Below are 14,439 nucleotides of genomic sequence, written 5' to 3' on the forward strand. Positions count from 1 at the left end.
TCTGTACATGGTCTGTAGTTGTCAGTCACATATGACAACATCCCTGAGTTGCACTTTATACGTCCCATCACTCCACCGTCATGTGGTCGCCTGTCTCATCTGTGATGGACATGCACAAACACCCCCTCCTCCTCCACCACCTCCTCATCCACCCCCACCTCCTCATCCCCCTCCGTGCACGGCCTGCTGACAAATGCAGCTCTCTGCAACCTCTTGTCAATTAGCTGCAGGAACCACGTGTCTGCAGAGGAGGGGATTTATTGCCCCCGAATCGATGAATAGAGACATTTGAATCAACAATGGCAGCAAGTTCGTTCCCCACAGAGAACAAACACACAAATAGAGGAAGTCAGGTGTAAATCTAATAAAAAAAAAAAAACAGTTAGAATAAATAAAGAACAATTACTAGATTTCCATCTGAATCAAGATCAGTCAGCCGTGTAAATCCCTTTATAGAGACATTAATAATACACTAATGTCAGTTTATGTGTAAACTCACTCATCCTGTGGGAGGAGAATGAATAAAAAACACATTTTTAGTAAACCCAAAAATATGCCTTCATAGTTGCTGACACTTTTTAGACCTTAACAAACATTTAAAAAGTCATCGTAGCTGTTTATAACTATATTATATAACTATATTCTCTATAGCTATATTATAAAGTGTTATGAATGTTTACACACAGGAGGACCTGAGGTCTCTCCCCTCCCACATGATTACACCCTCAAATCAAACCCACACCCACTCTGCTCTGCTGTAAAATACATGTTTGATAGACTTACTGTTCTTCTCTTTCCTGTCGTGGTCCCATCTTCTCCTCGGGACCGATTCTCTCCGGCCGCTGCGTTGCAGCAGTTTGACGACGTCCTCCTCACGTTTCCCTGCAAACTCAAACTCCTCCTCGGCCTCGGTGGAGAGGAGACGTGACTAATGACGAGGAGAACAAAGGCCACATTGAGGGGCCTGTCCTGCATCTTTAACAGATGTCATATTCTCCAACAAAAGAGGACACACACTCTCTCTCTCACACACACACACACACACACACACTCTCACTCAAGGGTCAGCTCTAAGAGTGAGAACTTCAGAACTGCTCTTCAAAAAGTATAAACTCTGATATTCTAGTATTTTCTGGACTGAGCGTTTTCCTCCAGGAGAAGTGTCGTCACCTACACACTCCCCAAGACACGAACTTGTGGCTGCTGCTTCATTTACACAAATTCGGATCTACAGGGTTTATATAGATGACAGGACGTCAGACTCAGGCCGGAGGACAGAAGCCAAATGATTCATCTCATAATTAAACATCAGAAGTAATAGACACAGGATATTTCTACATTTGCGGTTTAAGGGATGATACCATTTATTTTCTAATAAGTCATCAAGTCCGCTGTTATAGATGTTAATAAGTTATTAGGGGTTATAAGTGATTTAATAAAAGGTTTAATCCACTGACTCGGCCATTATAAAGGGGTGTAATCATCAAGGCGGCTGTTATAAATGTTAGTAAGTCATTAATAGTCATTGTCAATGGTTAAGAAGTCACCAAGTCCACCCTTATAAATATTAATAAGTCATTAAAAGTCATTAATAACGTGGTTTAATCCACCAAGTCTTCAATTATAAATGTTAACAGTCCATTAATAGTCATTATAAATGTTAACAAGTAATTCATAAAGGTGTAAAGTTCACCAAGTCATTAAATGTTGTTATAAATTCTAATAAGTCAATTATAAAGTGGTTCGATCCACCTAGTCTGTAGTTATAAATATTAATATGTCATTTACGGTCTTTATAAATAATTCATTAATAAAGGGGTGAAGTCATCAAGACCATTACAAATATTAGTAAGTAATAGAAAGTTGTTATAAATGGTAATAAGTCATTAATAAAGTAGTTTAATCACCGAGTTTTCCATTATAAATGTTAAGAAGTTCTTATAAAATAGTTAATAAGTGGTTTAATTATCAATTCTGTAGATATGAACATTAACATGCCATTAAAAGTATTAATTCATGTAAATACGTTATTAACAATTGGCTTAAATCACCAAATCTTTACTTAAAAATTATAATACATTAATAAGTGATAAAGAAATAACCCCTCAGATTGTGTAACCAGACCACAGGAATCTGTACAAACTGTACAACCTAATGTTTTTATAACTAACAAGGATCTATAAAGTTTTATCTAATGATTTATTTATCATCAATAAAAAAACAGCAGCAAAATATCACCTTATATTAATACGGCTGCTCTGTTTCAGCTTTATCACGTCAGGTTCTGGGTTTGATTTCTGTTCCAGTTCATGTCTGAAACCATGAACGTGTTCATTTCTCTTTACACTCACATTACGAGCGTATTGAAGTGAAGCAGCTGTCGCAGGAGTAAAGTCAATATGCCGGATATGAGGTTTACGCTTATTGACACCTTTTGATTTTAAATTATTTGTTTTTCATATAACCTCAGTTTCACCTCCTTGAAACTCGCTGTGGAAGAAGTACTCGGATTCTTTACTTAACAATACGACAACGTAAAAAATTGTACACAAAAGTATTATCAGTTAGGTTTCAAAAGTAAAACTACACTGATACACTGGTACTGATATTTAATTCTTTAATACTAATAATATCAGTGTGTCCGCAGCTTTTCTTCTGCTTAACTGCTTCACACTCAGTTGGGTTCAGTGCTGTGGTTTTTCCCGCCCGAGGGGTCGAGTCCCTGTCGAAGGGTCGTCAGATCAATCAGAGGAAAGAAGTGAAAACTCCTCCTGATGCACAGAAACGTTTTTCTGTTATCTCCCATTTGTAATCGTAGAGGAAAATATGGGATGGTTTTACATCACACTCATTTAAATGAAAATCTGCAGGAGGTTAGAGGAGAAGTGTTTGTATGAAGGGTCACAGGTGAAAAGGTTGAGAAATAACATGTTAATGAGAAATATTAAGAATAAAAGTAGCTGTAGAGATAAATTCACTGGTGTCAACGGTTATTTCCTTTTGAAATATGCTGGAGTGGAGCTGTAAAGTAGAATAAAATAGAAATAACCAATTACAAGAAGCTCAAACTGCACTGGAGCTCAGGACTTGGACTCAAGAATAATAAAATGAACTCTGATTATCAGGTTAACGAGTCTTAACCGAACCCGAACCCTGGACCTGGACCTGGACCTGGACCTGGACCCGGACCCTCAGCCCCCTGCACGAGGAGCTGAGGGTTTGCTCCTCAGACTCCTGCAGAGATGATGAACTGATGAAGCTGCTCTGAGTGACACCATGTTTGTTCCCGTGCTCTTTCTCTGCAGCCATGCGCGCTCCCGACGACGAGACGTGCCCGAGACCAGAGAGAAACCATCCATCACCCGGCCGGACCGGTCTGAGGCGCCCTCTGCTGGAGGGGCCGCTGCATCGCAGCCAGCGGCGGTGGAGTCACACGCAGATTCCAGATGTTTGGTCTCCACCATGACACCGAACCGCTGACCCCAGAGCAGCGGGAGACCAGGTGACAGTTCTGTTCCATCACCACGGTCACGTTGACCACATCAAATCCAATGTAAGAGGGGGGCGGGGGGGACTTTCAAATAATAAAGATTTTCTCATTTTAATTTAGGAGTGAAATAAATACACTTCTCTATTTCACATTGAATTTTTAGGAATGATATAATAATTTGTTATTTGTATTAACTGAGCTGGAAGTGAAGCTGCATCAGAAAAATCTGTTTGAATTTATTCAAGTCTTACAATTTAAAGCATTTCAGGTCAAAATGGTGCTTTTTGAAGGAGGGTTTTTAATTTTTAATAGGGTTAGTAATTTCTATTTGTTGTAATTCTTGCTCCACTTTACAATGAACTCAGGATTTACTGGAATTAATCTTGCAATAAGAATCAGAGCAGCAGAAAGTATCTGGAGCCAGATTCTGCTCTTTCTACACACGGTTCTCATCCCTGGAATAAAAAACCCACAAACCTTCGAATTAAAAAAATATTTTATAGATTTGAAAAAACGTCTTGTTAATTTCCGCGTGCACGACAACACCGAGCGTGTGTGTGTGTGTGTGGTGACGGTGCAGAGTCTGGCAGCAGCAGCCTCCTCCTGACGCATCTGCGGTCTAACGTCGTCTCCTGACCCGGCGATGATCCCCGCCGCCATGAATTATGCATGAGATCCGGGTACAGATTACCTCTATCAATATGCAATACTCATTACGCTGCGTAAATTGCCACTTAATAGTTATGAATATGTGGGAAATGTCTGGGACACATTTAACCCCAACCGCTGCTTTTTAACTTTTTATATTTGGTAAAGAACCTGGGATTTTTTTGGGGGGGGAAATGATCGCAGCCTTTAGTTCCCTGAAGATGAAACCCCTCGTGTTTGATAAGAGCTGCAGAGGCTGGTGTGTGTCCGTGTGGAGTCAGTGGAGTCAGTGGAGTCAGTGGAGCCGGAGTCCAGCTCGCTGCTGCCCGACACTTCACCTTTGGCCGCTCGGTGACTCGACTCCAGAGAATAAATCACTGCAGCACCGAGTCAAGTTCGAGTCACGGCAGCGACGTGAAGCCTCTTGAAAGAGACGTCAACCCCCACGAGGGGCTTTTTAAAAATACTAACACACTTTATTTTTTGGGGGATCAAAGCCGTTTTGTGTGATTTCTTTTACAGTTTTAACTCCTCGATGTTTCCAGCTGATGAACAAGAACAGAAGCTTTAAATATTTGAAATAATAGAAAACAAAGAAAGTCTCAAATATGTTTTTCTTCCTGCAGGTAAAAAATGTGGAATAAATCTGTTTGGTTTTCAAATCGCAGGAGAGAAAACAGATTTACTTCAAACTCAAATTTGCTCTAAGAATAATTTTTTTTTTATTTTAAAAGTTGATATTTTAAAATATAAATGTAAGAAGCCACTCTCTGATTTTATTTTTATTTCTCCAATGGGAACAGTTATATTTTTTTGAAGGTTCAGCCTAAACGGAGTGAATCCGACTGGTCACCAGTTCCTTCCCCAGTCCAGCCTTTCCAGTCCCATCCAGCAGTTAAGCCGTCACTTTCATTCAAGGTTGTGAATTATATAGTACATTGTCTACTCCCCAAAACCATAAAACCAACTTTATGGACCTCACGTGACTTTTCACAGTCTGTAAGTAATATAGGTCTATACAATCTTTGGTAAGCGGGGATTTTTTACCAACTTCAGCTCTGCCTATATACCTGTAAGCCAAAGCTAAGCTCTATTTCTTTTGGGGGGTGCGATTTTTATCACCAATACTTCTCTCGTGCCAAACACGCGTCTCGCTGCGAGGAGGTCACAGGAGGTAAGTTTTTTTTTTATTTAATTTATATAAAAGTTTTCCCTGCAGCTCTGGTGCGTGAACCCCAGTTTCCCATGTGTTGTTTTTTTTTTAAGGTTAATCATTAATGAGTCTGAATCCAACTTTACGCACGCAGCTCCCTCAGAAACACGCCTGTGTGTGTGTGTGTGTGTGTGTGTGTGTGTGTGTGTGTGTGTCTGATCCGGACGCACAACACAGTCGAGACACGTTCAAAGCGATGGAGAGAAACTTTTATTTTTCAAGCGCTATGAGTTCACTCACAAATACAAAAAGCTCACCGGCGAGGAAACACCAGAGAAAAGGAAGGAAACAGCTCACACCACCGCCACAGAAGAACCCTTTGCACTAAAAATTCATCACATTTGACAGCTCGGGTACATTTGCATTGCTCATAATTAGCTCTAAACAATAATAACAGATGCACAAAATGTCCTAGAGCTACACATCGGCTTGTTTATGAAGGTTTATGGACGTTAAGCATCGAAAGGAGCAGTAAAAGTTACACTAAAGCGCGTTGAATGGCCTCCGGGTACATTACATTCAATGAAGAGCAGCATATGGGTTTTGGGGAAACTTTTTCCTTTTTCCTCCTTATTTTTTTTTACTCGTATTTTATTTTATTTTTTGTAACTGTACAATGAATTTCACTCCTGTGAGACCGTCAACAAGTCACAATAAAGAGCTGAAGTTTAAACACCTTCAAGAGACAGAGAGAGCAAAGAGCATGGACAAGAAATACCCCCAATAATATTTACATCTTCTTTCACATCTAAGCTAATCATAATACGACAGTCAACTGAAAAAAATTGTATTTTAACACCACAGAATACTTCTTCTTCTTCTTCTTCTATCACAATAACATGCTGGAAGGTGCTGCGCTTTCAAAAGCTTTACAGTACTCATGGATTTTCTTTTTCTTGGTTTCTCTTTTTTTTTTTTTTTTGTGTATGTTTTTATTTTAAATTCTCATGATTTTTTTTAACACTTTTCCCCCCTTTCAAAAAAAAAAAAAAAGTTATTCAGTTGTGGAAGGCGCTGCCTCCCGTCACAAGGCTCATGCTTTTCAGTTTATTGTCCTTCTTCCACTTCATCCTGCGGTTCTGAAACCAGATTTTGATCTGTCTTTCGGAGAGACACAGGGCGTGGGCTATCTCTATCCTCCGCCGTCGGGTTAGGTACCTATTGAAGTGAAACTCTTTCTCCAGCTCTAGCGTCTGGTACCGGGTGTACGCGGTTCGGGCCCTTTTCCCGTCAGGTCCAGTCATATCTACAATTTTACAGAAAACCCAGACAATTAGCAACTGCACCGCACAACGCACACACACACAGGCCGTTATTAGAATTGTTTGGGCTCTTTTGGCTGGAGTGTGGGGATGTGGCACAGACAGAGAGGGGTCACTACATGGGATGAGCTGGTGCAGGGGAGGTGGAGGAGGTGGAGGAGCATGCAACCAACACGACACATCACAACACTCACACGCCACGGGTGTTTACTGTCGCCTTATTATTATTATCATTATCATCTCCACATCTCGCCATCAAGCCCTTTGCGCATTTTACGCACAGTTTTAGAGAAAAAAGCCCAGATGCACATTTCCCTGCGCGGTGCTCCGGCTCCAGCTGCGGTTCACCCGGAGCCACCGAGAGCACGCAGCCCCACAAAGACTCCACAAACACCAGCCACACAACCACCGCTGCGCACTCATGCAACACCGCACAGATTCATCAGCGTGACACCCGGCACAACTTAAACATTAGGAGTGAATATACCATGGCTTATGTGCAGTTTCCGCATCCAGGGGAATATTTGTGGCGTTTGGCAATCGTTAGATGTGGGAGTGGAGGAGGTGGCGTTGGGTTCCTGGTGCTGCTGCTGCTGCTGCTGCTGCTGTTGCTGCTGCTGCTGCTGCTGCGCCCGCGGTGCCGCGCCGGAGCCACCGCCGCCTCCGCCGCCGCTGCTGTGCGCGCCCTCCTCGGTCTCGGACGCGACGGTTGGGTCCTCGATCTCCGTGAAATGAGCGTTGTTGCTTTTGTTCAGCGCGCCGCCGCCCGAGGTCGCGCCCCGGTCGAGCGGGGGAGAGGGGCTTTTTAGTTCCAGCGGATCCCGGCCGGCCGTGGCGCACGACGCCGGCACCGGATCTGGGGACGTGAGCGAGCAGTTGGGCGTCTGTCTGTAGCGGGCGTCCGGCCCGAATCCCCGGGCATCCTCCCTCACGGCCCCGAAGTGGCCGCCGGTGTTGGTGCGGTTCACCGTTAGGTCCATGCCATTGTAGTTGTAGCCGAAGGACCCGGAGTGCATGGTGCCAGGGTCTCTGAAGGAGCCGCTCACAGCGCCGTTAGTCCCATAATTTAGTAACTGATAGTCGGAGCCATTTGGATAGCGCCCTGAGAACGAGTTTACAAAGTAAGAGCTCATTTGCTTGGATTTTTAAAGCCTCGATTTGTAGATCTTTGTCGCTATAATCCTGTGTGTTTGCACGATTTATGGACGCAATCATGAATTATAAGCAATGAAGCCCTACTGTACTTTGCCAGGTATGCGGCCAAATATGGGAGAGCGTTCCGGAATCACGTGCCTTTGTTGACCAGTCGTAAATCCTCTCTGATGACTTCGAGAGGTAATTCATGCTCCATGGTTACAAATGATGACGAAATAATGGTCGTTAGGCTCCAGTCAATGGTGCCTCCCCGCTGCGCCCCGAGAGCCGTGCGTGCAGAGAGCGCCATCTTGCGGACGGAGCCGGCAGTGCTCCGCCGGGACGCGGGGGAGTCGATCCATCATTTATGTAACGCGCGGATCGCACAGGCCACAAAAGGCTCAGGTAACATAACCGAGACTGATCTGCTGGCACTTTGACGCGCACGGTGCCAAACTGGAAATTTGATTCAATCTCTGCTCTGGGTTTATGGGAATTTATAGGTTTATGATCTCAAAATCCCCTAGAATAAAAAAAAAAAATACTGATGCTAATAATAAACCAGCTTCTTATTAATATAATATAATATGTATAATAAGTGTTTTTTCCTTGAGTATAAATGACAACACAAGATTTTCCAATATACATCAAAAAGCCTTTATTTCTATGTACAATTTCCTAAAGAAAATATTGCACACGATATCCAGATGTGCATCGAACACATGGTGAACAACAATAAATAACATGTCACATTTTCTCGTCTGTACAAAGTTCGTGAGTGGATGATGGCACAGCTGTAAACAACACGACTATCACAGAGAACAACTACAGCACAAGATGCACAGTGAAGGACGAAGCCTCTTCGTGTCGTGAGCAAATCATAAGAATAGAACCGAACTCAGGAGGCCTGTGGTCATGAGGTAACAACATTGTCAAAAACCAAACACTACAAATTATTTACATTTTGGCGGATTTTTGCATAGTCCTCTAAATAAAAAGACACGAGCACAAGGACAGACAGAGGAGGACCTGATCGGAACCTAATGCAGACAGTATAACCGTGCGGACACTATCACTCGACACGTCTCTAACAGGGGGTTCGCAGCACTTCATCTACAGAGGAATCACACATTTCATTTTTTTTGTTTTTTTATTGTATTTCTGTGCGCCAGTGTCCCTTTAGCTCTTCTTCTCCGCCTGCTCCTCCTCCTCCTCCGGGGTCTTCGAGGGGTTCAGGAGCTTGTTCTCCTTTTTCCACTTCATCCTGCGGTTCTGGAACCAGATTTTGATCTGTCTCTCCGTCAGACACAGGGCGTGGGAGATCTCTATCCGGCGCCTCCTGGTCAGGTAGCGGTTGAAGTGGAACTCCTTCTCCAGCTCCAGGGTCTGGTAGCGGGTGTAGGTCTGTCGGCCCCTGCGGCCACTGCTGCCGAACGGGCCTGGAACAACAAGGTGGATTCATGAGTTCATAATTCAAACGCTGGGGCTCGAGTGAATGTCCAACGTGTGGGAGGAGAATGTACCTGAAACTGCACTCAAAATCTGTAGTGGTGTCTCTGAAAAAATACAATAAAGTGGAAATTTAGTGTATTGCAGCTCTAAATCACAGACTTATGCAAATATAATATTTTTAATGTGCATTAATTAGGATATTTGTATTAACTGCACTTTCTTCTATACGCTATATATTTAAAATACTTGGATTATATTCCTATAAAAGCCTTTAATGGATACGCATGTGTCTGAGGATGGGCCTCAGTATCTAATATTGATTTTATTTAAATATATATTCTATAATACGACTATATTCCTCAATCATGACTTTATTGTGCTCGTGACGCCTAATTATCATCTCATTTATATTTAAAAACCTAAAAGATGCCACTCGTGTCCATAAGGAGAATTATATGGTGCGTAAAAGTGGCATAAAGCGGAATTCTCTCTGTTTATTGTTCTGTGACACTAAAGAGTGAAACTTTGTTCAACTACACAACATCTTGTGTTGTTTTCTTATTCACAGTGAAGTAAACACTGTGGGTTTTTATTGTTTTGGACATTTAATGGCTCCAGAAAGTTGTGTTTTTTTTGCGTAATTTCTGAAAAGGGCCCAGTCTGAAGATGTGTGCCATCAAAGTTTGGAGCTCGGGTGATGCAGGCCCGGTCTGTGTGTGCGTGCGTGTGTGTACGTGCACGTGTGGTCGATGTGATGATGTAGTCGTCAAAGCCCTGAAGGCGCAGGAAAGATCCGTGCGCAGTGGAATTACAAACTCTGAATGTGTCTGTGATCTTCTAATCTCTCCACGCTCTCTTTGGAAATGTTGAACTAAATGTGAGTGCGTGTGCGTGTTGGCAGCTGACAGGTAGCTGTGGGGCTCGGCGTGCACACTCCACGCACCTCCTGCACCTCCGGCACCTCCGGGCACCGGGGCAACAACACGGTGAAACGCGTGGCACTCACCGGCGGAGCAGGCGTTCATCCTCTGCATCCACGGGTAGATGAGAGAGGGGGACTTGTCGTCGATGCCGCCGCCCAGGCCGACGCTCTGCTCCGGGCACTCGGCTTTGCGCTGCTGGTGCTCCTGCGTGACGAACAGCGGCTGGTCCTCGCGGCTCGAGAAGGCGCACGAACCCTCCGCGTCCTTGTAGAAAGTCCCCACCGGGTTGTAGTCGCAGGCGGCTCCGCCACCGGCCCGGCCGTAGATGGCCGCGGCGCCCGTCTGCTGGTAGTAGGACGCCGGGTAAACCTTGTCCTGCATGTTGGCTGCTGCTCCATATGTGGCCGCGCTGGAGTAGTGTCTTAACGGATCCGTGTATCCCGAGGAATAGAGCGGTATCTGACCCAGGAGAGAGTCCTGTCCTCCCGGTAGAGACACGGGAAAAGTTGAGTTAACAAAATAGGAACTCATTGGGTGGACAACGGGGTGTATATACTCCGGAGGAATATGATTTGTTGTCTTTTATAGTCCAAGTGGTTTTGCCATTACTTTATCGGAGATTTGGTTTTTGCTGAGAGGGGGGGTGGTGAGGTGCCACTGAACGCGGAGGGGAAGTGCACCATCTGATCCACCTCTGGCCAATCACCGCCGTCTGCGCTTGCACTATTGCACCCATGGGGGGGCTCTTGTTGCGCGCAGGGGTCCCCGGTGAGTCGAGGCGAAGCGCACGGCTCTGTGGGTCTTTACGCGCGCACTTACACGGACGCCACGACGCGTGTAGAAATGCAAACACACAAGAAGCAAACAACACACTGCAAATGTGAACTGTGCGTGAAATAACACGGGATTTGCGCAACAGCAGCGCAGTAAAACAGAAGGAGACATAAACAAGCTCTGGTTCCGCAAATGATCCCTCCCTCTCTCTGTCTGTCTGTCTGTCTCTCCCCTCACTCTCTCTCTCTCTCTCTCTCTCTCACACACACACACACACACACACGCGTTAACACTCACACGTTAACTAACTCTCACACACAAAAATGCAAAAACAAGCAGAAAATACATCGCAATGACCCCAAACACTTTGCGCATTATTTCCATTTACGCACAGATTACAGCAGAACCTGCTCCACTGTGTGTTTCCATCTCTGCCTCAAACCTTCACTTCCACCTTTTTAAAAACAACACACCGTCACTAACAGACACACAACAACACACACCGTGTTTTTAATGCCACAACAAACCCTCACACCAAGTGTTTATCGATGTTCCACTGTCTTTACAAAAGGTGTGAGCTCGTCCTGGTTCAGCACCGTGTGGAGAGCAGGAGGGAGGGAACACACACACACACACACACACACACACACACACACACACACACACACACACACACACACACACACACACACACACACACACACACACACACACACACACACACACACACACACACACACACACACACACACACACACACACACACACACACACACACACACGTCGTTACCATCATCATCATCCATCGTGATCAAGTGGACACTAAACTCAAAATCCTGTGTAAGTACAAATACTGATGTGAGTCTCAGTTAATTTAATGAATCAGTGAATATTATTATGAGTAGTAATTAATATTATTATGGTCATGAGTATTAACTAATGAATTCAAAGCCACATTTTTGGAGTTAATTTTCGCATTTTCAGGATTTTCATGAACAACAACAAACACATTTGCTTCGTGATTTCTATTTCAGATCTTTATTATTCCATGTAGATTTTTTATTATCCATTTAAATACATTTCCTCTATGGAAAAGTTACATTAGCTTATGAAACTGAATTTATAGTAACGAAATAAAACGCAGTATTGATTAAAATCTTGAATTTGTTGCAGTGTTTCGATTGAATTAGACAGAAAAATAAATATTTGTTTGGCATCAGCTCATAAAAAAATGACAAAATCCTGATTTCACCTTTGATAAAATTGTGCTTCTGAGTAAAGTTGTGTTTTATTTGAAATGATTTCGCTTCAGAAAACATTTTAATAACAGTAAAATCCTGATGATTTGGTCTCGAAGGAATAAAAGCGGCTCCGCCTCGGAACCAGGCCGCAGCTCGGCAGCCTCGTGAGGATCAGATGCTGCTGAACAACACAACTGATCAACTGGAACAAACATGAGAGAATAATAAACATAATAATAATACTATTTTATTGTTATAAATAACATATTTCACATGATGCGTCAAATGAGACAAAGACAAGCAGCAGAAATCCTGCAGAACCTTGAATATGAGGATTATTGGCCTTTTTATATTATTATTAAATACAAGGTCAGAAATTAGAGCAACTATTTGTTCAATAATAATAATAATAATAATATAAAAACTGGGAAATAAAATAAAGGCGGAACAGCTCGATGAGACAGCGCCTCGCTTTCAACATAAAAGACTCCTGACATGGTTTTTCAGAATAAAACTGACCAAATGAGATAATGTAAAATAACCTCAGATGATTTGAAGAGTTTAAAATGTGGATGATGTTTAATAAACCGTGTCTCAGGTGTGTTAGGCCTCGTGACCACCACCACCATCATCATCATCATCACCAGGCCTGGAAACCAGAAACCATCACATCCACTGGTTCCACATCAGGCCTCAGACCTGCAACATCTGTCTGTTTACAACAGCTGTCTGCTCACAACATCTGTCTGTTCCCACTGGTTCCAGGTCGAGTCCTGCGGCTCCGGTCTGGTTCTACGCAGACGGAGCAGCAGCTGGTGGTGAATCGCTCGCACCAACGCAGCCCAGAGGAAGACGCAGGTTTGTGGATCTTTCTGGATCCTGTCTCGTGCTCCGTGTCTTTTCGTTTGCAGACAGAAACCAGCTCCAGAGCCTCAGTGACACTTCGGCCGGAGCAGAGCTGCGGCGGCGCGGGAGCTCGCCTCCTCTCCGCCGCAGGAGGAGAAACACGGAGCTCTTACCTTTTGTTGATAATCCATCATGGCCGGTGTGAGGCTGCCACTCCACCCGAGCCTCCTCCCGCGTCCTCCCGGCCTCCTCTCCCCCGCACGTCCGCCACCTCGCTCAGGTGATTCCATCCATTAATCCCGCCACCGTCCAGGAGCGTGACGCTGCCTCATTCCCACGCACACGCACACGCACACACACAAAGTGCGGGTGCCACATCAACATGGCGCCGCGCACAGCCTCCATCATGGAGCATTACGCACCTTTTACGCAGCCGCCACAATCAACACAAACACACACGAGTCCAGAAAAGGTTTCGTTACGAGCGTTAAGTGGATGAGCGCTGGGAAACAGCAGCTGCGATGGGACCTCATGGGAAATAAGTTCCCATTGCTGCTGGGCCACATGACCGCCAGCAGCCAATCCGGGAGCCGCGCGAGTCGTAAACTTCCAAGGCAAAGTTGTAAATTTTCATAAACAGCAGCCGTTTTTGTTCTCGGGACATTCTTCCCCTTCGCCATCTTTATTTCCTCCAAAGGCCTGAACGGTTCCTGCTGCGTGTGAGGATGTGGGAGGACTGGGGGGGTTCTGCTGGTTCTGCTGGTTCTGCTGCAGCCTCCTGGTTCGGAGGCGGATGAACAAGGTCTGTGCGTCTTCTTATTGTTTCTCTAATCTGAACATAACATCCTCCAGACGTCAAACAATTCAAGTGTTGATCATATCAGGTGATTTCATCCATAATCCTCCTCAATCCCAAACCTCCACTGTTTCATCTTCACCTCCAATACGCACGGGAATAATCTCAGAACCTCACATTTTCTTTTTGTGCTCAAATGATATGAAACCAGGATCAAATATTTATTAAATTAAATTCAGTTGTGATCCCTGATAATCAACGAATTCCTTCAGATCGTTGGATTATTGATCATTTCGGCCTGAGGGAGAATTTACTTTAAAAAACATCAAACTTTATTAAGATTATCAGGACAAAATTAACCTTTAATCTCAAAGCAATTTAAGGAAATGAATCCTGTAAAACTTCTTTCTCCTTGATGTTTTTTTTCTACACGTGTATTTCCGTTCTGCTTTGTGTGAAATGATCCTTTTCAGCGGGAGATTTCCGACATTTATAGACGCAATAAAACCATAAATTCCTTAAATACAACTCCCCCGCACTTTGATCTCTTTTTTTTTCCAAGACATAAAAACCCAAATTGTCATATGTTCAAAATGTATATTTGTGGATTTGAAACAAAAATAAAAAGGGATGGAATGAAATAAAACCAACAACACGAGG

The 14,439-nt window shown here is 43.9% G+C and overlaps 2 protein-coding genes across 2 annotated transcripts; both read right to left on the minus strand.

The window, feature by feature from the left end:
* Positions 1 to 6,326: 6,326 nt before the first annotated feature.
* Positions 6,327 to 7,746, minus strand: hoxb5b (homeobox B5b). Its single transcript, XM_035145963.2, has 3 exons — positions 7,297 to 7,746; positions 7,101 to 7,233; positions 6,327 to 6,597 (listed from the first exon to the last, which is right to left on the minus strand). The coding sequence occupies exons 1-3, from the start codon at positions 7,744 to 7,746 to the stop codon at positions 6,350 to 6,352; spliced, it is 831 nt and encodes a 276-aa protein (XP_035001854.2). The 3' UTR covers positions 6,327 to 6,349.
* Positions 7,747 to 8,721: 975 nt separating this feature from the next.
* Positions 8,722 to 10,653, minus strand: hoxb6b (homeobox B6b). The gene is made up of 2 exons (XM_035144837.1): positions 10,206 to 10,653; positions 8,722 to 9,186 (listed from the first exon to the last, which is right to left on the minus strand). The coding sequence occupies exons 1-2, from the start codon at positions 10,651 to 10,653 to the stop codon at positions 8,927 to 8,929; spliced, it is 708 nt and encodes a 235-aa protein (XP_035000728.1). The 3' UTR covers positions 8,722 to 8,926.
* Between the last annotated feature and the right edge of the window lie 3,786 nt (positions 10,654 to 14,439).

Source organism: Hippoglossus stenolepis, chromosome 21 (assembly GCF_022539355.2).
Source record: "Hippoglossus stenolepis isolate QCI-W04-F060 chromosome 21, HSTE1.2, whole genome shotgun sequence".
Lineage (NCBI taxonomy): Eukaryota > Metazoa > Chordata > Actinopteri > Pleuronectiformes > Pleuronectidae > Hippoglossus > Hippoglossus stenolepis.